General features: G+C 51.0%; 1 protein-coding gene across 2 annotated transcripts in view; it reads right to left on the reverse strand.

Annotated features, from left to right (window-relative positions):
* Positions 1-24,751, reverse strand: part of PTGIS (prostaglandin I2 synthase) — a 37,633-nt gene extending 12,882 nt beyond the window's left edge. Inside the window, exons 1-6 of one of the 2 annotated variants that reach the window (XM_060619907.3) lie at positions 24,514-24,751; positions 16,231-16,354; positions 14,821-14,999; positions 12,792-12,935; positions 9,251-9,402; positions 1,546-1,727 (exon numbers count right to left, since the gene is read on the reverse strand). In XM_060619907.3, the coding sequence (XP_060475890.1) occupies positions 1,546-1,727; positions 9,251-9,402; positions 12,792-12,935; positions 14,821-14,999; positions 16,231-16,354; positions 24,514-24,587 (855 nt within the window). In that variant the 5' untranslated portion in view covers positions 24,588-24,751. The remainder of the gene's footprint in view (positions 1-1,545; positions 1,728-9,250; positions 9,403-12,791; positions 12,936-14,820; positions 15,000-16,230; positions 16,355-24,513) is intronic. The other variant, XM_060619894.3, reaches the window with a different exon arrangement.
* Between the last annotated feature and the right edge of the window lie 1,330 nt (positions 24,752-26,081).

The following is a 26,081-nucleotide window of genomic DNA, read 5'->3' on the forward strand; positions in this document are numbered from 1 at the left end:
TTCATTCACTCATTCTCTCTCTCTCCCCGACTCCCTCCCTCTCTGCCCCTGCCCCACTTGTGCAGGTGCACACACACTTTCTCTCTTTCTCAAAATAAATAAACTTAAAAATAAAATAAAATAAAATAAAATAAAATAAAATAAAATAAAATAAATAAAATAAAATAAAATAAAATCACCCTGTATGCACTTCCTTGACTGTCTGCACCAAGCTAAAACATAAGCAACAAAAGCAGATCTTTGAGGTCTAGGTAAGTACTCAACGGAACTTTTAAATAATTCTTCAAAATGACTGTTCTGCATACTTCAAAAATGTCAAGGTCATGAAAAACAATGAAAGGCACAGAAACTGTTCCACATTAAAGAAAACTCAAAAGACAGAATGACTAAAGGCACAGTGTGATCCTGGATTGGATGTCGGACCAAGATGAGCCATAAAGGACATTGTTGGGACAAGTGGCAAGACTGAATCGGGACTATTAGATAATGATCCTGAATCTGGGTTAATTGTCCTGAATGGGATCCTCATACTGGGTCATGTAAGGGAAACTTCTTGCTCTTAGGAATATACACTGAAGTAATTAGGGATAAAGAGTCATGATGTCTGCTACTTGTCTGCAAACGACTCAGTAAAATAACCCCAGTAGGAGATAGGGAGGAGGAGGAGGAGGGGAGGGGGAGAAGGCACATGTGATAAAATGTTAAAAATTGGGAACTCAAGGTGAACTGTGTATGTTTATTAAACTATTCACACAGCTTTTCTCTTTTTTTATTTTTTATTAATTTTTTTATTATTATTTTTAAAAATATTTTTAACGTTTATTTATTTTTGAGACAGAGAGACAGAGCATGAATGGGGGAGGATCAGAGAGAGAGGGAGACACGGAATCCGAAACAGGCTCCAGGCTCTGAGCTGTCAGCACAGAGCCCGACGCGGGGCTCGAACTCACGGACCTAAGTTTGTTCGATGAGCGAGATCATGACCTGAGCTGAAGTCAGAGGCTAAATCGACAGAACCACCCAGGCACCTTCTCTTTTTTTTTAACGTTTATTTATTTTTGAGACAGAGAGAGACAGAGCATGAACAGGGGAGGGGCAGAGAGAAAGGGAGACACAGAATCTGAAACAGGCTCCAGGCTCCGAGCTGTCAGCCCAGAGCCCGACGCGGCTCTTGAACCCACGGACCGCGAGATCATGACCTGAGCCAAAGTCAGTTGCTCAACCGACTGAGCCACCCAGGCGCCCTAACACACAGCTTTTCTCTAAGTTTGACATTTTTCCAAATTAAAATAAATTAACACTGAATGAATGATCCCATTCCCGATACCGTCTGATGGTTAAGGAAGTCCGGGAACTGGGGCAGACAGCTGGGTATGTTCACATACCCACACCCACGCTCATGTGGAGAAGACACTCGCAGATGCACACACCCACGCACGCACACTCCTATGCACACTCACACGTGTGCCTGCGTGTGCCCGATGGCACACACAGAGACACATGGACTCACACGCACAACCACACCCGTGTGCACCATCCACCCACCTGTGTGGCCCAGAGCTGCAGCACCAGGGCCCGGGCCTGCATGTCCTCGGGCACCCCTATCTCCTCCAGGTACAGCAGGTAACTCCCCAGCCACTTGCTCCGATGGGCCCGAGCAGCAAGTCTGGCTGGGGACAGCAGCTTCCACAGGTGACCTTTGACTCTGCACACGCGGTCCTTATCCCCTACAGGGACAGAGCACAGGGGGGCGGGGGTTACGGATCCACCCCGGGCCCAAGGCCACCCAGCCCCAATGTCCCGTGAGGCCAAGGCTCTTCTGGGTGTCACTCCTCGGGGTGGGGAAAGAGGACCCAAGAAAGGCCTTCAAATGCCAACTTGTTATTATCTGTCTCACCCCAGTGGCCAGGAGTGAGGGGTCCTGTCTCGCTCACCTCTGTGAGCTCTGTCTCCAGCACCTGGCCCGCAGGAGGTGCTCTGTTAATACGCATTAAATGAACGGTGTTTCTTACACAGCAGGGGAAGGAACAGGGAACGCCGAGCCCCATTCTCCCTTCCCAGGGTCCCATCCCAAAGCAACGCCAGCCGTGTGCACAAGGAGACGACATGAGCCGACTCGCACAGCTCCGTTCAGGAGACGTGGGAAATGACCTAACTGCTATCGAGAGGGGAAAGATGGGTCTAGGGTCTCAAACTCAACTACCTCCAGGGAAGGCAGGTAAAGTAAATGAAGGAGGAGGGCCAGGACGGGGCCATGGGGAACAGGAGGGTCGGGGTGACCACCAGCCTGGCAGAGGAACTTGGCCCAGCACGGCCAGGGAGCCTGAGTCTTCCCATGTGCTTTAAGGCCGGCATCTGGGCAAGAAATGTTCGTCACTGTGCAGGCCACAAAAGCCTCTCTGAAGGGCAGCTCTGGCCCACGGATTACCAGTTCACAGGCACCATGAAGTAAACAACAGGGTGTTAGGCTCTGGGGCACCACAGGCGGTGGAAACCGAGGTATGGATCCAGATGGGCCGAGCCGGGCAGACTGTTGAGGGCACAAAGCCAGGTGCTTATCATTCACACACTGTGTTCACACTGCAGGACGATGCTGTATTTACAGATGTACGTGCAAATAAGAGAGTTGGTTCTTCCGAAATCACCCCTTGGAAAAGTGGGTGTCACTCTGGATGGTTACAAAATTCCCAAGGACTAGAGGTGCTCTCACTGGCTTTTTGGAACCACGAAGCAGTGTTTCAGGAAGACCCATCCACCCAATGGTTCTAGACTGGGTTGCATATTACAGGGTATTCGAAAGGGTGGAAAATGTAGGGTAAACTTATATTAAAATATACATATATTTTAAGCATATTATATTTTCAAATAATATGCTCCATATGCTTTTTTTCAACCTCCGGACCTTTTCAGGTGATATACTTCTCAATTTAATATTTTTTAATGTTTATTTATTTTCCAGAGAGACAGAGCATGAGTGGGGGAGGGGGAGAGAGAGAGAGAGAGGAAGACACAGAATCTGAAGCAGGCTCCAGGCTCTGAGCTGTCAGCACGGAGCCCCACGCAGGGCTTGAACTCACAACCTGTTAGATCATGACCTGACCGAAACCAAGAGTTGGACGTTTAACCGAGAGAGCCACCCGGGTGCCCCTGTACTTCTCGATTTAAAGCAATGAGCCCACTGTTCATCTGAAATACATTATCTTCCTATGTCTCTCAACTTTTGGGGCACTGGAGAATTGCCCAGAAGCTTTAACTCTCTGGATGCCCAGGTCCCACTGCAGACCAATCTTGTCAGAATCTTGGGGGCATGGGACCTGGGCATGTGGAGGTTTTCAACAAGTGAGTGGAGGCTAAAGGAAGTGCTAAAGGCCCTCGGTTGATGCTCATGCTGGATTTGTAAGAGTTAGCTGATGAAATAGCTAAAGAAGCGAGCAAAGAAATTTAACACAGATTTGGAAATGACTGGGATTCTTTGAGCTCTGACAGCACAATTACACACCTTGAATATCACTGTCAACACAGCTTCTAAGGATGACTTTAAAAAGTAACACAGTATGAAAAGACAATGAGCAGGATGAGAGAAAATATTTGCAAATCATAGATCTGGTAAGGGTCTAGGATCCAAAATATATAAAGAACTCTTGCAATTCGACAACAACAAAAACCCACCCCACCTCACAACTCCTCAGTTTTCAAACCTGTAAACTGGGATAACAGAAGTACCCACATAAAGGGTTGTGCAGAAATTGAATGTGTTAACTTAGAAAACAGAGAGTGATTCCATGGAGAATATATTCATGTATTGTTTCTATACTTAGGAAATAATATGTGAAATAAAGAACACACAGTTGGCAGCCAGAGACCCTGGTAGAAATCCTAGCTCTGTCCCTTCCTAGAAAGATCATCTTTTGCAAAGATTTTGGATCTCCGAGCCTCGACCTCCCCATCTGTAAAATGGGGGCAACCGAGCTCATGGGATCACTAGGAGGATATAAAAACACAGAACACACTTGGTACTGGTAGGGGCCTAGCATGTCATGCTTGCTACATTCTTGCCATTATTCTTAAGTATTATTTATCAGCCCCAGTGTAATGACTCAGTGCTGTGAATCAGAACTCCCAGGCCTGTGTAACTAGTAATTGCATTGCAGGTTCAAATTCCAGACCTCCCATGCTGTGTGGCCTTGGCCAAGGCCCTGTCCACCACTGGGTCTCAGTCTTCCCATCTGTAAAACGAGGGGCCCAGAGTTGAGTACCTCTCAAGTTTTTCCTCAGAAGCCCCTCTGAGCCCTAGAAACCTGGGCATAGTCCAGAGAGGGACATATCTTTAAAGTCCTGTGTTTTCGGGTTCGAGCCCCACCTCGGGCTCTTGTGCTGACAGCTCTGAACTAGGAGCCTGCTTCGGATTCTGTGTCTCCCTCTCTCTGCCCCTCCTCCACTCACACTCTGTCTCTGTCTCAAAAATAAACATTAAAAAAAAAATTTAAAGTCCTGTCTTTTCCCTATAAAATGCATTAGATTTTTGCATTAGACTCTGTGATTCCTTCTTTTTCCTTTCTTTCTTTCTTTCTTTCTTTCTTTCTTTCTTTCTTTCTTTCTCTTTCATGTTTATTTTTGAGAGAGAGGGAGAGAACATGAGCAAAGGAGGAGCAGAGGGAGAGGAGGACAAAGGATCTGAAGTGGGTTCTGTACCAACAGCATAGAGCCCAATCACAGAGTCAGATGCAGGGCTCGATCCCACGAACTGCGAGATCATGACCTGGGCTGAAATCAACAATCAGACACCCAACCAACCAGGCCACCCAGGCACCCCTAGACTCTGTCATTCTTTATTATAAGGATGCTTTTCTTCCCAAAACAATATTCAAAGAAAACACGCCCCTCCCAAATAATTTAGTAAAACGAATGTTGCAGAAAGCAGTGTATTTAGCTTGGGGCTCTATCTGCCCCCAATTCCCTCCTATATGAGAAGCACCAGACTCTGTGATCTAAGCATCCCCCAAAGGGTCAATTTTCTTTTAAAATATGTTTATACATTTGTTTTAAATGGTGCTTTTAGATGTTTATTTATTTATTTGGAGAGACAGAGAGTGAGAGCAGGGGAGGGGCAGAGAGAGAGGGAGAGAGAGAGAATCCCAAGCAGGCTTTGCACTGTCAGCATAGAGCCCAACGTGGGGCTCAATCTCATGAACCATGAGATCATGACCTGAGCCAAGATCAACAACAGTCAGACACTTAACCAACTGAGCCACCCAGGTGCCCCAAAATGTTTATGATTTTAATAGTGGAGGAGAAATAATGTATCCATGTGGCAAAAAAAAAAAAAAAAAAAAAAAAAAAAAAAAAAGTAAGAAAAAGAAAGAAAGCATCTCTAAGAGTTCAAACGGGCATTTCCATCCCATCTCAGCCTTCTCGGAAGCAAAATGTTCCCACAGGCTTAGAAAACAAAGATGTTAACCACACTTACCGTGGTGCTCATTGCACAATATATGTAAGTCAAGTCATCATGCTGTATACCTTAAACTTACATGGTGTCGTGTGTCAATCATTTCTCAATGAAACTGGAAAAAAAATAAACTAAAAAATCCCACAATATACCCACTCTTCTCATGGTTTTGGTATATCCCGTTCTACTTGACGGTTGCTGTTTTCCTTTATGTGAATGTATAACTTATTTCATCAGTCCCCACGGGTGGACCTACAGGCTGTCTGCAGCATTTGCTATTATTATAAGCAACGGGCAATGAGGATCTTTGTGCATCTTTAGATGTGTACAAGCACTGCTGTAGGATAATTCCTAGTAGTAGAAGTTCAGGTTCGAGGGAATGAGCATTTCTGTTTTGGCAGGTTCTGCCACATCACTCTTCCAAAGAAGCTGCCCTCTTCACAAGCCCAACAAAGTCTGAGGGCAGCTGTCCATCTGTCCAGCCCCAAGATGAGAAACCTTCCCCAACACTGCCACCTGCTGCCCGCACTGGGAAATGCAGCTTTCCTATACCCAGCCCAGGGCGGCTCCCTGAATGACCCAGGGTCCCCTATAATAGCGTGGGTATGGATGGATGAATGAGCAATGGAGAAACCACTCTTTCCTGGAGAAGCAACCGATGCTGGGAGGTGCCAGGTGCTTTACACACAGGATTTTGCAATCAGACCAAGTTTTTCCTTTTGCGGGGTCTGCCTCCTAACAGTTGTGTGTCCCTGACAAATGACTTCATCTGTCTGGGCCTGGTTCCTTACTTGCAAAATGGGTATAATAATATCAACCTTCTAGCATTGATGGTTCAATAAGATCAGGAATTGTCTCTAAAAGGATGATAAGAGGTAACCCGCAGAGAGGAAAAGCAAATGGCTAGTGACACACGAAAAGCTGTTCCGTCACAGCGATCAGGGAAATGCCCATAAAGCCAGATGCCCTTTTTTGTCCATCAGGTTGGCAAGGTCTTAAAATCTGATAACTGTTTGTTGACAAGGCTGTGGGGAAATGCAAATTAAAACAACAAGTTACCTGCCTCTGCCCATCAGATTGGCAAACAAATGCAAAGACTGATAACATCTGGTGGGGGAATGAGCAGACTCCTTCCCTTCGGGCAGGCGTATGAATTGCTCCATGGTTTTGGAAATGATGTGGCAGCAGCTAACAAGAATTTTAATGTGTATGCCTTCTGACATGGCAAACCCACTTCCAGGAAACTGTTGAGAGGAATAAAATCACCAGATGGTAGCAAAGATACAAATACAATGAAATACTAAAGTAGCCACACACACACACAAAAGGAAACAATTATAAGTATCCATTGGAAGGGGATGGTTGCCTAAATGCTGACATGCAAGAGCTGCAAAGATGACTCAATTCTCTGCGTGCTGATTTTATATCCTTCTACTCTGCCAGTCTTTTTCACTTGAGTTAGTTCTGTCATGGATTTCCTGGGGTTTTCCCAGCACAGTATCAGATCTTCTGCAAATAGGGATAGTCTTACATCTTCTTTACCCATTAAAAAAATTTTTTTTAACAATTATTTATTTTTGAGAGAGAGAGAGAGACAGAGCACGCGTGGGGGAGGGGCAGAGAGAGAGGGAGACACAGAATCCGAAGCAGGCTCTCCAGGCTCTGAGCTGTCAGCACAGAGCCCGACGCGGGGCTCGAACTCAAGAACCGTGAGGTCATGACCTGAGCTAAAGTCAGACGCTTAACCCACTGAGCCACCCAGGCATCCCTTCTTTACTCATTCTTATGCCAGTAATTGATTTCTCTTATCTAATTGCATTGGCTAATACCACTAGAAGATACTTGTATTGACAGGGAAGAATACACAGCTACGTTGTTAGGTTAAACAAAAACCCAAGCTGCAGATAATAGATATAATTCCTTCTTAAAATACACCCAGTGACACCCTAGATACGTGTCTCTGTCTCTGTAAAACCGAGAATTCCTATGAAACAGTGTGAAGGGATATACGCCAGCATCTGTGCATTGCTAATCACGAGGAGGTTTCCTTCTTAAACAATCTAATGGGCTAAAGTGTGGTTTTTAAAAACCACATAAATAAAGGAAATGGGGTGATAAGCTGTTGTGAGCACTGAATGAGACCATAGCTAACCTGGTATCTGGCACCTAGAAAGTGTTCAACAGAGAAGTGTTTTTTCTTATTACCTCAGCCATTCCCAACAGTCACCCTGCAGGAAGATCCTATTGTTCTCCCCACTTTACAGATGAGATCGCTGAGGCACAGGGACACTATATAGGAGCCCGTAAACTACCTGAAGCCATCTGAGCGCAGCATGTATCAATCACTCCCTTCACCTGCCCCTCTGGAGAAAGGATCTGGGGTAAAAAAAAAGACCAGTGACTTGCCCCAAATCATCAGCTCAGAAGCCCCACAGTAGGCATCTGAATCCAGATTTTGCTGCAAATGTCTCAGTCCAGGATACACACGACTTCTCAGCCTTCCTGTGCCACTTAGAATACATGCAGCTTCCCGACCTCCCTGGAGACTTGGATTCAAGTGGACCGGGGGGATCTGGGGGCTTGTATTATTAACAAGGGTCGAGAGGCTTCTTCTCACGAGAGAAGTTTGAGACACAGTGGCCAGAAGAAGAGTGCAGCCCAGTGGTTCGCATGGCCCCTGTGCACTGAATCCTGCCGGAACCTCTTCACCCACACCGAGCTCCCTCTGTAGCCACAAAAGTAAGTGGGGTGGATTTCCACAGACCCAAGCTGAAATACTCCAGATGGGGAGTTCGGGGAGAATGCTACGCGGCCGGACGGTTCCTTCAGTGCACAAGATCAAGGCCAGGGGGCGCCTGGGTGGCGCAGTCGGTTGAGCGTCCGACTTCAGCCAGGTCACGATCTCGCGGTCCGTGAGTTCGAGCCCCGCGTCGGGCTCTGGGCTGATGGCTTGGAGCCTGTTTCAGATTCTGTGTCTCCCTCTCTCTCTGCCCCTCCCCCGTTCATGCTCTGTCTCTCTCTGTCCCAAAAATAAATAAAAAACGTTGAAAAAAAAAAAAAAAAAAAAAAAGATCAAGGCCAGAAGAGCGGACGGCTGATAACAGAGAGGTGAAGGCAGGTGTGCCATGGGAGACAGGTACAAAGAAGGTTCGCAGAAGCCCGATTCACAACAGCCCCAAACTGGGAACGACCCACACATCCCTCCACCAGGGGACGGACAGACAGACTACTCTACTGAAATGCTATGCCACGGGGAAAACAGACGACTGATACACACGGCCACCAGACGAGAGGCTGAGTGAAAGAAGCCGGGCACGAAAGGACACATGCTGCGTGATTCTATTTATAGGAAATTGGTAAACAGGTAAAACTAATCCCAGGCGACAGGAACCAATATGGCGGCTCCCTCTGCGTGGTGGGTGTTGACTGGGAAGGACACGAAGTATATAGATTTACCTCTCAGCCGTGCATTTAGGACCTGGGTGCTTTCCTGTATGAAAATCATAACTCAGCAGAAAAAAGTAATAGAAACCTTTAAAAATAGGAAATAAAAATAACTCACAACGAGGTCCCCAGGCCCCACTCTGGATGTACCGCATCTACCAGGAACCCCAGCTCGGGCCCAAGCCCTGCCTCCTACCACTGTACTCTTGCATATGCCCGGTGACAGGGATCTCACTGCTGCCCAGGGCATGAGAATGTCCTTCCGCCCATGTTGCCTGTGAGCCTTCAGCTTGAGTGTGGGCTCCCCCTCTGGGTCCCTCTGTCTGCCCCACCGCCCACCAGGGTCCCCACGGTGCTTACCCACTGACAGGGAGCCACGTGCCAGTTTGGGGAGCAGGAGGTCGAGCTGGCGGAAGGTGTGGAAGACATCGGCTGAGTGGGTGCGGTCCTGGGCCCGGCTCTCACGGGTGCGTGGCAGAGCTTCGACTCCGTACAGAGTCAGGTAGCCGGCTCTGGGGGAGGCGAACGGCGGGTCAGAGGGTCCTCCTTGGACGCTTCTGGCCAAACCCTCCCACGGTGGCCTACAAGCTTTTCTTCATGCATACGGCTAATAACCACCTGCCTTTCCTACTTTCTGCCTGGACTGTTCTGGGCCAGGGAGTCAGCAGTGGAGAAAACAGACAAAACCCTCAGGCCCTCAGGGAGTGGACCCTCTAGTGTGGAACATAGACAACAGGCAACAGACTCAGGCGAACGAGTGATACACCAGCTGGGGCTCAGAGGTGCGGACAGACAAAGCCGGCTGGAATGTGGCGGTGAAGGGTGGGGAGGGGCTCAGAGATGCAGAGCTCATGACCTGCCCAGCCCACTAGACTAAGGCAGCAACCCCTCCTTCAGAACAGCTGAACCTCCCGGGGTCGTACATGCGTCTCTGCATCAGCACAAAAGGAATCCCACCCCACCTCCCGCCGCTCCCCCGGTCACGTAAGGCCCTGGGTCCCTCTTCTCCACACCAGTGCCCTCAGTTTCCTTAAGGCAGAGCTGGAAAGGTGTAGCTCACAAACTCGATTCATCCACCAACATGTTGTGTTTGGTTAATAGAATTTTCCTATGAACAAACTGAACAATTGGGGAACCACACAAAAGCTTAATTTCCCCCTCATCTCATCTTGAAAATGGAGAGAATTTGGGCCCCTGGGAGCCTGTGGTCCCGCCTGCCAACCCTGGACAGCAGAGGAGTCACAGCCGCTCCTTTATCCAGGAACAAGCTGAGTCAGCTGGCCCTGTGGTCTCTGGTCCCATTTGTGCTGGTTTTTTCCTTAAAGCAGAGAACCATTTCCCTGTATATATATATTTCTATGAAAAATATGCAACGAAACGAAACCACAAGAACCCCAGCAAAACCCAAGAAGGCAACGAGGTTTCACACTGTGGAAGTGAAGGCCCTTCCCAAGGCCACCTGCACTTCTAAGTGACACAGAACTTGGCGGGAGATAGAATAAATCGTCATGTGTTAACACCATGTGACCTATAGGTGGCGCCAGGAGCCATGAAGAAGAATAGGCCTGGACTAGAGCTGGGTAAAGAGAGGGCTCTCAGACTAAGTGGGGGGAGGTCAGGAAAGGCCTCTCTGAGATGACACTTGAGATGGGAATGAAGTGAGGCAAGAGTCATGCAGACATGTAGGGAACAGCATTCTCAGGCAAGGGAACAGAAACAGCAAAGCCCTTGGGGTGGGAGTGTGCTGGGCCGGGGCAGATCACGCAGGATCCTGCGGCCCAGGTTAGAACTCTGGATGGGACTCTGAGCAAGGCAGGGGTGCCATAGGACAGGTTGGGGGGCTTAAGTGGTGGCATCTCATGGTTTGGGGCTACATGAACCCGCACCTCCTGTCATCCAACCCATTCATCCCCTTCCTGTCCCAGGGGCCGCGGACGGCACCAAGAAGGCCCAAGCCCACCAAGCCAGGAAACAGGAGCTCCAGCCCAGCCAGGCCTCAGACCCTGAAGACACAGGGGTCCATTTACATCTGACCCCACCCCCCCCCCCCCCCCCCACACACACCGCTGTTGCCAGGGGCCTAGACAGCCCAGCCACCACCCCACTGTCCCCACTTCCCCTGATGCCACAGCTTTTCCTCTCTCACTGCTTCTCTCAGAGAAGGACACGGGGCCACGGGAGCCAGGAGACGTGGGAGATGCCCTGCTGGGAACTTGCGGACTGGTTTTAGCTGCTCCTCTCTGGACCTCGGTGTCCCCATCACACGAGGACAGGGTGGACCAGACCAGCGTCACCCAGATGAATTACAGCCCTTGATGGTGTGTGCGCCACTCCAGGGGGACAGGAGAAAAAACGTGGGCCACTGACACATCAAAGGTCGTGCTGGAAAGCGTGGGCTCTGCGGACAGCCCTGCCAGGACCCCCGCGACGGGACTCGAGGCAAATGCCTTAGGTTCTCCCGGCCTCGGCTTTTGCATCTCTCAAACGGGGTTTGTACAGTCCCAGCCTCGGAGAGGGGTTGTGAGGGCGAAATGCATTTACACCCCTTGAGCCCACACTGCGTGCACATACGTAGCTGTCCCGAACGTGCCTGGGTCCCCATATGTGGCAGCAAATGCCTCTCCTTTATTCTGAAACTGTGTCTCCAATTTTTTTGAAGCAGCTGAAATGAGCTGTGGTTTATGAAATGCTGGCCAGCTAACGGCAGCAGCAGCAATCAGCGGGCTGTCCTTATTCCTCTCCCCACTCACAGCCTGCACCCCCGCTCCCCTCCCCCCCCCCCACGGCCCCAATCAAATCCTCAGCAGGTCCCGTCAGCTCTGTCCCCCAGAAATACCCCATTGTTGCCATCTCCCCGTCACCTCTGGGTCCAGGCCCCCGGTCTCTCACCTGGCTGACTATAACAGCCTCCCAGCGGGCCCTCCTGCCTCTCCTGCCACACACCCACCTCAGGTTAGCCTCTGTCCACAGCCAGAGAGAGCTGTGAAACCCAAGTCCAATCACGTCAGGCCCCTGCTTAACCCTCCCCCCCGCTCCCCCAACCCCGCTGTCACTCATTTTACTGAGAATGTACTCCAAAGCCTTTCACGGCCTCGCGGCTCTGTGAGACTTGGTTTCCGCAAGGGCTCTGACTCATCTTAACCCCACTGCCTGGGTTCGCTGCGCTCAGCCACAGTGGCCCGCTGCCCAAGCTTCCTCCCACCTCCGCGACTCTGCACCTGCTGGTCCTACCGCCTACTTGTGGCCAGCTCCCAACTCTGAGGCCAGACCCGCAGAGAAGCCCTTACTTTCAGCCTGGTTCAAAGAGCTCCCCAGACACAATCAACCCATCTGCGGATCTCCGTTGTCTGTATTTGTCACTCTCTGACATAACTGTCTTTATTTACTGGTTTATTATCGGTCTCTCCAACGAGCGTCAGCCCGGTGAGTTTCAGTTTGTTGTCTGTCTTTCCCCTGCTGTACGTCCAGTGCCTGGAATAGTGTCTGGGCCTCCTGAAGGAAGGAACGTTAGTGCAGTTTTTACTATAAGTTTACGAGTTCTGATAAAAAGTTGAAGTCCTGGGTTGGCCTCCCGAACGTTTTGTTTTCCTGGTCCGTGAAGTCTAAGGTTTGGAAACCACAGGAAAAGATGGTCTCTGAAACCTTGTTTTGCTACTCCCTCTCTGGACAGCTGGCAAGGCCCCTTTTCCTGACTTGCGCCTCCTTTACGACTCACAGCCTGAGCCAGGTGCACGCCTGGGGTCCCAGACACGAAAGGTCATCTTGCAGTCTTTGCTTCTGAGTGTCCCAAACTGCTTCCCCACCCACAAAGTCTTCATGGTTCCCGTGGCCACTATTAACGGCTGAGCCGGGTGCAGAGTGCTGGGCTCCACTCCCGACGAGGGGAGCCGCACCGGCTCACCTGAGCAGGAAGTTGTAGGAGAAATCGAGGAGACCCATCTCATGCCAGCCACCGCCCGCTTCTGTGGCGTCCCCCAGCAGGACAGTGCGGAGGTTGGTGTACATGGCTTCCGTGAGCGCCTGGAGGTCCTTGTGGAGGAGAGTCCTGGGGCAGGAAACAAAGTAAGAGCACAGCTTCCAGTGGGAAACGTATGCACACAGGCGCCCCTATTCCCAAAGCTCAGGGTCCCAGGGCCCCGGGCCCCGCTGGCAACGGGGGCCTGCGGACAACTGGCTTAACCACAATGGTATTACTATTAATATCATCATCAATGACAGTGACAGTTACTCTTCACGGTGCTAAGCACCATGATCCTGTTTCATCTTTTGACAACTCTAGGGAATCACAGTTGCGGTTATGACACCCATTTTACAGACAGAGAAACTCAGGGACAAGAGAGGAACGTGACTTTCCCAAGGTCACCCAGCCACAGAGTCTTGAATTCCTAACCGTGACAGTCTGCCCCTCCTTGGGGCACACAAGCCTGGATAAGGAACCCAAAGACGTCTGGAAGAGAGAGAAACAGCAGGCCGACCCTTCCTCCTTGAGACCCAAAGTTAGGCACACCTGTTTGGATAAAGTGTCCCCTGACCAATGATTGCCAGGTAGAACACAATCCTGAGTGACCCTGATCTAGCTGTTCCCTAGACCCCACTCCAAGCACTTGATGGAGACAGTAGCCCTTAACAGATGCAGGAGCCACGCCCAGTAGACAACGTGCGGGCTTAGGAGAAATTTCCAGAAACTCTTAGGGCAGACACTGGAGGAAAGTGGGGTCCTCCTTGGGTAGCGGGGTAGAATGCAGCGAACCGAGGAATCTTATTGCTAACGGGACCTAATGGTCCCCCTAGAATGCCAGGACCTAGGACACTTGGGCTCAGAAATCTCCTAGCGGCCATCCCACAGAGCCAAGTTCAGACTGGGTACTTCCTGTCATCAGCATTCACCTCATACTCTGGCCTTTCCTCAGCTTTAGCAGCCCTGCAAAACCCAGTCTTCTAGAGACTTTTCCTAACCCCAGGAGGCCACCCTTCCTGGAGACAGATCACTAAGGATTCCTGTCAGACTGCACGAACTCTAGGGATGCACACACTGTCTTATTTCCTCAGCATCTCAGCTGGAGTCTGCAGACCTGGGTTCAAATCTCAGCTGTGCCATTTACCAGTGATGGAACACGCACGTCACTTCACTCCTGAGTGTGTTTCCTCACCTGTAAAACGAGGATAAAAATATCTACCTCTTGAGGTAGATCGATTGCACAGAGATGTAAGTGTGCCTATCAAACACCCGGCATATGACTGGCATCTTCAAATTGTGGTTGGCATCATTCTGGGCCCCCTGCATCTAGACCAGTGTATAGAAAGTCCTCAGATATTTGCAGAAGTAATGAATGCAGAGTACATGTGCCCACACGTCCTCATGTTGATATAATTATTCTTTATGTTTCAGGACCTACATCACTTCCTCGCTGTGTGACCTCGGGCAAGTCTTCTCCGAGCCCCAGTGTCCTCATCCATAAAGTGGGGCTGTAAGTTACTCACCCTCCAGCATTGTCATGAAGACTAATGAGACCACAGAGGATGGGCTCGAAACTATTAGCCCCCCCGCCCACCTCCCTTCCTTTCACACGAGGAAACAGAGGCCCAGAGAGGGCAAGGGATTTGCCCCAAGTCACACAGCTAGGAAGTGGGGGAGCCGGGATTTGACTCTCGGTCTGGCTGACCCAAACCCTGGGCTCCTCCTACTGAAATCAGACCTGTCTCCTAAAAGAAGTAAAGACGAGAAGAGCCTTTCTTCAGCCCAATTCTTTGGGGCTGTTTTTTTTTTTTTTTTTTTTTGGTTTCCTTTGTGTCTGTCTTCTCAAAACAAATGTCTTCACCGGACACCTGGTGTGGACACAAACTCAAACCACTCAGCACCTGGGCTATGCAGGCAGAAGCAGGTCACGCCCTCCCCCGCCCACCCACAGGGGCCACCTTGAGCCACTCACGGTTTCATCTTGGCCTTTTCATCACTGGGGCTGTAATGTGGGAGCTGCAAGTCAAAAATCCTCTCCATGAGGAAGACAGCATAGGCGTGGAAGTCCAGCTTGGTGCGAGGCTCCCACACCACCGTGTCATAGGAGTGGGGGTCCAGGAGGACAGTGACATACCTGCCCCCCACCAGCACCTGTGGGAAGTCAGCAGGGACGAGGCGAGGAGAAATGCCATCAAGGACAGGAGCTCTCAGTGGTCGTCAGGGGCCTACCCTGTGCCAGGACCTGACATTTCACAGACAGTGTTCTCCCATCCACTCCTCACGACTGTCTGTGATGTGGGGACCACTTAGAGCCGAAAACTGAGGCTGACAGAGGCAGGGGATTGCTCAAGATCACACAGCTGAGACACAGTAGAGAAAGGACTGGCATTCAGCATTTTTCGGTAGCAAACGTCGGGCTCTCAACCACCTCACTCTTCAGCACCTGCCATCATTATCTTGGTTACTGTCGTATCTTCAGCATCCGGGAGAGAGTCTGCCCACAGAAGGCAGCAAATGGGTGTTGGAGAGACCGGACAGAACAGGTGGCTAGATGAGTGGATGCTGTTGGATAAACGCTAGCGAATGGGCCAGAAATACCCACTTCTTTGGGAGGCCGAGCCCTCAATGTAACCTGCTGCCCAAGAAGGTAAGGAAAAGAGAAAGAGCTGTAATCCTGTAATTAACAAAGGAAAGGGAATTTTCCCTCAAATGCCTGTGTGGGGGAGTGGTCACACAGCTCTCAACACCCACGCAACTGCCTCGGCCCTGTTTCCAAGTGTGATCTGGGAGTCATGTTACTCGAACTCTCTTATAAAATGTAGGCCAAAATCCAAGAAGAAATGCCACCGGATGGATTGTTGGGTAAACGGAAGGATATCAGTGAATGTACGTTGGATGGAAAGACGAATGGATGAGGAGGTTAGATGGAAGCTGAAAGTGTGGATGAATGTTGGGAACATGTGGCAGCAGGCTAAGTGGATGCTGGGGAAAAGGACCGAAGGACGAATGTGGGATGGGTGGAACCCAGAAGGATACCTGAAGGTGGATGGGTGTGGTGGTTGTTTGGATGTTGAAGGACGGATGGATGGATGGATGGATGGATGCTGGATAGATGGAAGTTGAGTGGATGGATAGAGGCCAGTTGGATGGACGAACAAGAACTTCATAGACACTGAATGACTGCATCACTTGATGCTGGGAAGAAGGAATGGATGTTACTCAGTGTTGGCTGTACAGCTGGATGGGAAAATGGATGGAAAATTGGCAAGACCACTGGATGGTAGGTTAGGGTATGGAAGGATATAGAAGGAATCAGTGAACACCAGACGACAGGCCCACCTGCTCACCCCCTTCCCTCCCTCGACGCACATGAGGCACTTACAGTAAATATATCACCATGCTTCTCCTTCATCCTGGTGAGGAAGCTGGCAGCATCTTTTCCAAATTCCAAGGCATGGCCCAACCACGGGATACTGCCCACGTCCAGAGGAGGCTCACCAGGTCGCCTGCAGAAGCCATAGTACTTATCACTATTTGATAAAGTAGGGAAGAAGAAAAAGAGTGTAGGGCATGGGGTATGACTTTTCAGCGGAGAGAAGGCTTCCCTGGGACATTGGAGAAAGACCTGAAGGTGGTGAGGGAAGGAACCCTATCTGGAAAAAGAGCCTGCCAGGCAGAAGTAACAAGTGCAAAGGCCCTAAGGCTGGATCATGCCTGGCGTGTTCCACGAACAGTAAGGAGGCCAGTATGGCTGGAGTGGAGGGACCAAGGAGAACAGGAGACGTTGAGGCCAGAGCAGGAACAGGTGTCAGACCATGCAGAGCCTTGGAGGCAGCTGTGAGGACTTTTAACTTTTTCCCTGCATGAGGTGGGAGCCATGGGAGAGCTTCGAGCTGCACAGGGACATGATTTGACTTAAGTTTTTACAGGATCCTTTTGGCGGCTGAGTAGAGGAGAGACTGCAGGGGGCCAAGAGAAGCTGGGTGACCAGTTGATGTTGGTACATCTTAGGAGATCCAATCGAGGTGGGCTTTCCCTGTGGGTGGGAGAGCTTTCTAGAACCCAGAAGTACAAGGACACAGAGTTCTCTGCCTGAGCCAGCGTGGACAGGGCTTTGGTCATCTCACACCCCCTGCCATGCCCACAGAGAAAGGATGAGACTGGAGACACGGTTGAGTGATTGAGTGGCAAAGGGTAGCAGAAGGACCATCCTCATCACTGACCCCTGGCTGCCCCTGCCCCACCATCCTCTGGGGGAGGGGCTGTTCGCTAGGGAGAGCTAATCATGATCACGAAGTGGGCCTCAAATAGCAAGACCGCTGCTCATGGTGGACCCCTGGGAGGTCCTTAAACCCAGGCTAGGACCCCTATCTTTGTCGTAGAACGATCAGAACCACAGGCATGCAGAGAGCTCCCCGTCTGGTGAATAGCAAGCCATCCCTTGTCTTCTCACTCGCTCACCGAATAGTAACTGGGAAGCAGGCACTGCTCCGGGACAGGCAAGGTGACTGGCTTCATGGGGCTTACATACTAATAAGGGGAAGGCAGACAAAAGCAAAAAAAAAAAAAAGCAAAATCATTTCAGAGAGTGACAAGCGTGATAAAGAAACTAAAGGAGCTACGAGTGAACGATGAAAAGACAAATAACCCGATTTTTAAATGCACGAAGGAGGTGAATGGACGTTCTCTGACGGAGATGCACAAATGGCCGGTGAACAGATGAAAAGACGCTCGACATCGTGAGGCACTGGGGAAAAAATGCAAATCAAAGCCACAGTGTGGCACCATTTCACACGAAGATGGCTCTCCTCTAAAAAAAGAAATAGTCGCTGTTGGCAAAGATGTGGAGAAATGGGGATCCGCATATAGTTCTGGTGGGAATGTAAACGGTGCAGCTCGTGTGGAAACTAGCCTGGCAGGTCCCTGAAAATCTAAGAGTTACCACACAACCCAGCAACATACCCCAAAGAACTGAAAACGTAAGTTCATATAAACCTGTACACTGCTGCTCACAGTGGCATTAGTCATAGTGGCCAAAAGATGGACCCAATGCAGATGTCGCTGACGGATGAGTGGACAGACAAAATACGGTATGTTCATGCCGTGGGAGATTATTCAGCCATAAAAAGGAATGACTGATTCATGCTACAGTGTGGAAGAACTTTAAAACCATTATGCCGAGTGAAAGAAGCCAGACACAGAGGTCACCTCTTGGGTGATCGACTTCTACGCAATGTCCAGAAAAGGCACATCCAGAGGGGCAGAAAGATTAGTGGTTGCCAGAGCTCGAGGGAGAATACAGAGTGACTGCTTATGGAGGCAGGTTTCCAGGCTTCTTTTGGGGAATGACAAAAAATATTCTGGAGTTAGGCAGTGGTGAGGGCGGCACAACCCTACAAATATTCTAAAAAGCACTGATTGTATACTTTTTTTTTTAATGTTTATTTATTTCTGAGAGAGATAGAGAGAGAGAGTGTGGCGGGGGGGGCGGGGCAGAGAGAGAGAGACACAAAATGCAAAGCAGGCTCTAGGCTCTGAGCTGTCAGCACAGAGCCTGATGTGGGGCTCAAACCTACCAACTGCAAGATCCTGACCTGAGCTGAAGTCAGACGCTTAACTGACTGAGCCACCCAGGTGCCCCTGAATTGTATACTTTAAAATGGTAAATGTAGGGGCACCTGAGTGGCTCAGTCGGTTAACCGTCTGACTTCGGCTCAGGTCATGATCTCACGGTTCATGAGTTCGAGCCCTGCATCAGGCTCTGTGCTGACAGCTCGGAGCCCGGAGCCTGCCTCAGATTGTGTATCTCCCTCTCTGTCTGCCCCTCCCCTACTTGCCTCTCTCTCTCAAAAATAAATAAACATTTAGGAAATGTTTTTAAATGGTAAATGTTATAGTGTGTGAATTATATCTCAGCAAAGAAAAAAGAGAGCTAGGTGACAAGGGCTGGTCAGGGAGGGCCTCCCTGTGGAGGTGCCATGTGAGCAAAGACCAGCAGGATGAGAAGGGAGTGGAGCGCCAGAGTGGGGACAGAAGGAATTTAGGCAGTGGGAACAGCGAGTGCAAGGGCCCTGGGGTGGGGGGCTTTCCAGACAGCAGGCACTAGTGTGGCTGGAGTGGACTGTAGGGGTGAGAGGCAGGATTTGACCTGCAGCTAGGGTCAGGTCCATGCCCAGTATGATGGGGAGCCCCCGGAGGGTTGGAAGGGGGGGCTGGAAAGTGATGTGGTTATGCTTTTAAAAAGTCACAACACAGATCATCCAGGAGCGTGACAACGGAAGTGGAGGTGAAGCTAGCATCCGACTCCCCCGCTTCCAGGACGGGGGGCTTCTTCCTCTAAGACACCTTTGGGGGTATGAGCAGGGGCTATGGCTTCCTTTCCCTGCTCTTTGTCCAGGCTGCGGCCAGAGCTCCCCAGTGAGCCAGGTGTTATTTCTGGCAGCTTTCATCTTTCCCCAGAAAAGTCCCAAGGAGGCTCAGACAAAGGCAGGAAGCTGGGAGCCCAGGAGTCTGACCCGCGATGTAGCCGGCTGGCTCTTGGATCCTAGGCCCTGCATCCAGCTCGGGCCCAGGCCACATTCCAGGGTGACTCAGCCGTCAGCCAGCAGGGATGAAGGAGACTCTATTTTGGGGTCTGCGGTCTCCAGCCTCGCCCACGGACACCCTCACTGTTTTGAGATACGGCCAGGCCCTTGGAGAGGAGGGAGGGAGGGCTGGACCCCCTCATCCCCGGCTCCTGCCCACACAGCCTGTCCCTCCGGTTTCAGATGCCAAGACACCTTTTCTGATTCCCCACTTCCCGCCACATGGGCCCCTCCCCAAACTGCCCACTCGCCACTCACAGACTCCATGGCCAACCTTGCCACCTGGCCTCTCTCTCACGCTCAACCCTCTGCAAAGTGGGGGAGAAGGTTAAGGATGGGCAGCACCCAGCTTTGTGCCCTGAAGCATCACACCCACACTGGACGGAAGTTCCACGAATATAGGCACTTGACCCCCAACACTTAACAACAGTGCCTGGCACAGAGAAGGCGTTTAATAACTATGTGTCAGATGAATGATTTGTGTATACAGGTGGTGCTCAAAGAGGAGCACCTGCCCCTCCCCCACCCGCCAGAGTCTGCCAAAGGGGTCAAGGGACCCAACGCAGGTTAAGTGCCTGATACACACAGTCCACATTCTGGTTTGAGCAGAAGCGGCATCATTTAGCTGTGCCGTGTTAGTGGACTGCCTCACCTCTCTGTCCAGGAGTTTCAACTCAACTCAGGGCCTCAGGCTCTGGGAGGATTTCATAGGGGGGGACCGCAGGGTTTCAGCAACCTGAGCGTCTATTCCTCCCCAGGGTTCACCCACAAGCTGCCGGCCATTAACCCTCTTCCCCTCCCCCACTCCTTGCCTCCCACTTCGTAGACGCAGCATGCGGCCACTTTGCTCTAGTTTTTGTTTTCCTGTTTTTGTAACTGACACAGAAGGTTCGGAGAATTCTCAGCGTCATAGGAGAATGGTTAGGGCAAGCAGAGTGACAGAACAGATGCAAACTGGAGAGACAACAGGAGGGGTGGGGACGGCAGCAAGGCTGAGAGAGGGCTCTGCTATGGAGTCCCCAGCAAGGGATGGTCCATTGTCGCATTTTGCAGGAGAAGCTGGAGACCTGGTGTTTTGTACGTGGAACACCCTAACTTTCTCCTCTTGCTGTGTGTGGTACACAGCAGACCCATCTGGGCTGCATCCAACCTCGGGCCGCCACTTGGTGGCCTCTGGTCAGTGCAGGTTGGAACAAGGCACATTTTCTGTGCCCAGAAACTCCGTACCCTGCAAGCGCCCAGATCTTTTCTTGAGCCACCGGGAACCGTCGCCTGATGCCACAGTGACCTCCCCACACCTGGAGTGTTCTTCCAAGGCTCTCTAGACCAGACACACAAGCCCAAAGAGGAAAAGAGACACACGCAGCCCGGTGGGGTGGCCGGGGCACGGGAGATCGGCTACATGAGACTTGGTGGACAAACCAAGGCCCAAAAGGACAGCAGGAAGGATGTTTCTGACAGCCACATGCAGGTCATCAGCCCCAGTGGCACAGAAGTCAGACTCCTAATTCCTGACCCAAGGTCTCCTAATTCCAGTTTACAACCTCTCCCAAGAGAAAACACTCACGGTTACCCAGGCGGGTTTAAAAATCTTTGCTGTAACTGCCAAAATTGGAATTTGGACTGGAGACTACATAATATTAATCATTTTTGTATTCTGAGGTAGGATAAGAGAATTGTGGTTGTCATTTTTTTTTTGACATGCATTCTGAAATATTTTCTGGAGAGATATTGTAACATCTGGAATTAAAAAAATTTTTTTTTTAATTTGAGAGAGAGCATGAGAGTGGGGGAGAGGGGCAGAGAGAGAGAGAGAGAGAGAGAATGAAAATCTTAAGCAGGATCCATGCTTAGTGTGGAGCCTGATGAGGGGCTCAATCTCATGACCCTGGGATCATGACCTGAGCCAAAATCAAGAGTCAGATGCTCAACCGACTGAGCCACTCAGGCACCCCGATCTGTAATTTTTTGTAAAAATGTTAACCATCAAATAAGGGGATGGTTACATGGGAGTTCTTATACTATTCTTTTATTTTTCTGTATAGGTGAAATTTTTCATCATTAAAAATTTTAACTTAAAAAAAAGCTAGAGGTAAAGACACTTGCTGACTGACTGAAGTTCCTTTTTTTTTTTTTTCTTTTTACTGAGAAAAGCATGAGTTTTGGAACTGACTGGATGGGGAATATAATTTCAGTGTGGCCCTAAGGAAGTCGCTTAGCCCTTCTAGGCCTCAGCTGTAAAATAGGGTGATGAACATTACCTCAAGGGTCAGTGAGGAGAAAGGAAGGTGTGGGGTCTTGCTTGTTTGATTCATTGTCTACACAGCATCAGCATCATCCACCTCTTTTTCCAACACTTGATTATTTGTCCTGAAGAATCTTCTGGGGGCGCCTGGGTGGCTGAGTGGTTAAGCATCCGACTTCAGCTCAGGTCATGATCTCACGGTTCATGAGTTCAAGCCCCACATCGGGTGCTGTGTTGATAGTGCGGATCCTGCTTTAGATTTTCTGTCTCCCTCTCTCTCTGCCCCTCCCCTACTCTCTCTCTCTCTCTCTCTCTCCCAAAAATGAATAAATAAATAAATAAACATTAAAAAAAAAGAATCTTCTGGGAGTAGCCACAACTTACTATCTTACCATCATGTGGTTCTAAGACTTTTGAGCGTTCAGATTACAAATAAAATGTGTGGGAAGCATGGAAATTCATTTTTCCTGGGAATTACAAATCCCTATGGCCCAGATGCGTAATCCAGGCAGATCCCGCACAAGTTGCTTAGCTTCTCTGAGACTCAGTTTCCTCCTCTGTAAACTGGGAGTAACAAGAGTGCCCCTTGCTGAGATGGGAGGAGAAGAAGATGAGATTGGGGCCTGAACTAGGGTGCCTGTGGGGTCTCCCCAGGGTCCACCCAACTAACTGCCCCTGAGCTCTCAGTGACCCCAAACCCATACTTCTACCTAGGACCCACTGTTGGCCCTCCTAAGCCACCAGGTGTAAACATCAACGACTCACCCTCAAAGATAAATTAGCTCTCTGGATTACAGCAAGAATTTGCTAAAATAATGTTTAACTGGCCTTTCTTCTAACCCAGAAGTTCCATTCTCAACTACCATTCTCATCAGCATCCCCATTTTAAAGATTGAGATACTAAGGCAGAGAGTGGTTACCCAATTTGTTCTTGTTCCTAGAGGCTGAGAGTTTCCACACGCTGAGCACCCAGGGACCCTGCTTCCCAGAACCCACGTAGCTTATAGCCACCACATTGGCTGGGGCGGGGGGGGGGGGGGGGGGGGAACACAGAGCAGGAGGCCTCACAGGAAGACCACAGCACATTGGCTGAAATAGCAAAAACGCTGGAGACAGAGACAGCCTAAGGGTCCCTCAGTTGAGACAGGAATAAAAAGGAAAAAAATAAACTTGCCATTCATTCATAATATGAAATACTACACAGACAATCAAAAGAATGAATCAGATCTCCACGCAGCAACATGGACGGACATCAAAACTAAAACCTGCAGTGAAAAAAGCAAATGTGCGATCCGAAAACATCCCTGGACAGAGTTTCCCCAAAAGCCTAACAACTTTGGAAGAATAATTCATTTCTTCACAGAAGAACTTATTTGTGGACTTTTCCTCTTTCTTCCTCATTTTTTTCAGGCAAATGAACGAATACATAGTTTTAAATTTAACCTGGGAAGGTGTCTGGAGGTTAAAGAAAAAGATCCCAAGGTTACTGTTTGGAAGTTGAACTAACCTCTTGTTTAAAAATAAAAAGTTTCCAGAAAAGTTCTGGCATTTTCAGACACTCTCATTTCACACACACACACACACACACACACACACACACACACACAGTGCCCTGTATTACCTACAACCTCACCAAAGAGGGATCACAGAAGCCAGTGTCTACTCTGGACTGGATCCTGGCACAAAATGAGCACATGATGGAAAAGCTGATGAAATACAAATGAAGTCTGGAGTTTGGCTCATCTTAACAGACCAGTGTTGGCTTTTTAGTTTTGACGAATGTACCATGATAATGTTAAATGTTAACAATGGCGGAAACTGGATGGGGAGGCCTTGGGAAACTGGATGAGGGGTCTTTGGGAACTCTTTGTACAACCTTTGCAACTTTCTTGCAAATATAAAACCAGTCTCAAATAAAAAGCATACTTTTTAAAAAATCTGGAAGGTTCCCCGCCAGCCTTGCTCTGGCCGCGCTATGCGGTAGCCTTGATCAACAAGAAAAGTCTGGAATTGTCGGAAGGGAAGGGAAGGGAAGGGCAGGGCTTCAGTCTTATCTATAACGGGATAAATATTTAAGTCAAATACATTCAGCTATCCCATGTGCAACTCAGATTAAGTTTTTAAATTAACTTTGTAAAAAAAGGACTCACTGCCACGGCACTGATTTCAAGTGTATGAGATTTACTCCTTCTCCTAAATCACAGATTCTCAGTGGAGCAGGACAACCTTTGGGACTAGGAAGCTGAGAAGTTTGGCGCGGGTTCTACCCTGCCCAGGCTGTGGGGTCTCAGGGGAAGGGAGACCCCTTTTCTGGACCAGAGCATTGGGAGATCCGAGTTTCCCCAACCCCCTCGTCCAGGTGGGGGAGGGAGGCCTCCCATGGAAAGTGGTTCCAGGGCTCTGCATTCCCCAGCCTCAACTCGCCCATCTGTGTAATGGGGTGAGGATCAAGGCGACCCCCCCGCCCCGAAAACCGAGAAGGCCTGGGGATTGGCTCAAGTAGGTGCTGGATCCGGGAGGGGGCTTCTCGCACCCACCCGGAGACCCTCTCCAGAAAGCCCTTCGCAGGTGCCAGCCGAGCGCGTGTGCACCGGGGGCCGTCTGCCGGGTCCTCCAGCCCCGTCGCCCACTTCCCGGGCCTCCACCCCCCCCCCCCGAGCCTCACCGCCCCCCCCCCCCAACCCCGGCGGCCTGGCCGTCGTCCTCCCCCCCGGGGTGGGGCGGCGGATGGGCGTCGAGCCCCTTCGCCCCGAGGGGCCGGCCGGTGGGGAAGGGACGAGCGGCTCGGGACCCCGGGGGTCGCCCCTCTGTCCGGGCGGGGGGCGAGGGCACTCACCGCGAGCGTCGACGGCTCAGCAGCAGCAGGAGCAGCAGCGCGGCCAGGAGCCCGAGGAGCAGGGCCCAGGACATGGCCGGGCGGCGGGCGGGCGGGCGACGCTGCGGCGGCGGGCGGGCTCCGGGCGCCCAGGTGCCTCTCGGCCCGCGCGCCCTCCCTCCCCGCTGGCCCGGCCGCTGCGGGACGGGGGCGGGCCCGACGGCGGCGCCGGGGTCCCGGGGGGCGGGGCGCTCTCGGGGAGCCCCTCCCCCAGCTCGGCGGCGCGGGCCCCCACCTCGGGCTCGGAAAGGGGCTGGGAAATGTGGGGTGGAGCGGAGGGGAGCTGCGGGCGGGCGGGCGAGGTGGGAGGGGGGTGCTGCGAGGGAGGGATTATGGGGGGGGAGGGAAGGGAAGGGAGGGAGGCACTGGGTGGGGGGGGGACGGAGGGGCGATGGGGATAGAGCAGGGGGTGGAGACGGGAGGGTGACGTGGGGGCGGAGGGGGAATGTGGTAGGAGGGGTGGGAGGGGCCCACGTTCTACCTGAACCGTCTCCACCTGCCTCCTCCTCCTGGCCCAGTCCCCACCCTGGGCCTGGAGATTTCTGTCCCGTGTGTCTGGGCCAGGTGGGGTTACCGTGTTTGCCTTCAGGAATATAGTGAAGGGGTTGCAGGAGCTGCTCCGGATTCAGCTCTGAGCTCCCCTCCCCAACTGCTGTTAGAGCCAATGACTGGAGCACAGCAGGGGCTCAAGCGTATGGTGGCCATTGCCAAGATCGCCTGGTGCTTAGGGTGCCAGCCTCTAGGTCGTGTGGCTCTGCAAGAGACCACCCTGGGTGCTAAGGGGAACCCAGGCTCACCACTCACTCCCCCACCGGTTTGCACCCTGGGAAACCTTGTGCAGGAAACCTAAACCCTCTCCGAGGCCAGTTTCTTGTCGGGGAACAGACAGGTCGAAGGCGTGAGAAATTGACCGGAGCTCGTCCAAAAGGTAGCCAAGTGCTCCTTGCTTGGCACAGGTGAATGCTGTGAGTCCGGGTGGAGGTCTGATTCTAACCCTGTGTCTGTTTCTCACTGCTGGGTGCCTCCAGGCAGGTTTCCTCTCTTCTTCCCAGTAGCCCCCGGAGAAGGGTCACTCCTCCCCCATTTCCTGTCTTCAGCCCCCTCCCTCCCTCTACAGAAGGATCCTCTTCGAACCCAAGTCAGAACCTGTAACTGGGTTCTGCTCAGAATCCTCCATGGCTCAGAACACAGCCCCAAGTCCTTATAAGGTCCTATAAGCACCAGCATTTTCTGCCCCCTGCCACCTTTACCTCCCTGACCTCACGCCCCCCCCCTCCCCCCCACTCTGTTCCAGCCACATCCATCTCTTGTCCTTCCCCAAATGTGCCAAACTCACTTCCACCTCAGGGCCTTTGCACTCGATAGTCCCTCTGTCTAAAACAATCTTCTCTCAGTCACTTGCGTAGCTGATGCCTTCCATCACCTTCCCCATCCCTCTGTCTCTGCTCAACTGTCACCTCCTCAAAGAAACCTTCCCTGCCCACCTGGTCTGAAGTGTTCACACCATCATTCTCTATTGCTTTAGTTTG

The sequence above is a fragment of the Panthera onca genome, chromosome A3 (genome assembly GCF_046562875.1).
Source record: "Panthera onca isolate mPanOnc1 chromosome A3, mPanOnc1 haplotype 2, whole genome shotgun sequence".
Classification (NCBI taxonomy): Eukaryota; Metazoa; Chordata; class Mammalia; order Carnivora; family Felidae; genus Panthera; species Panthera onca.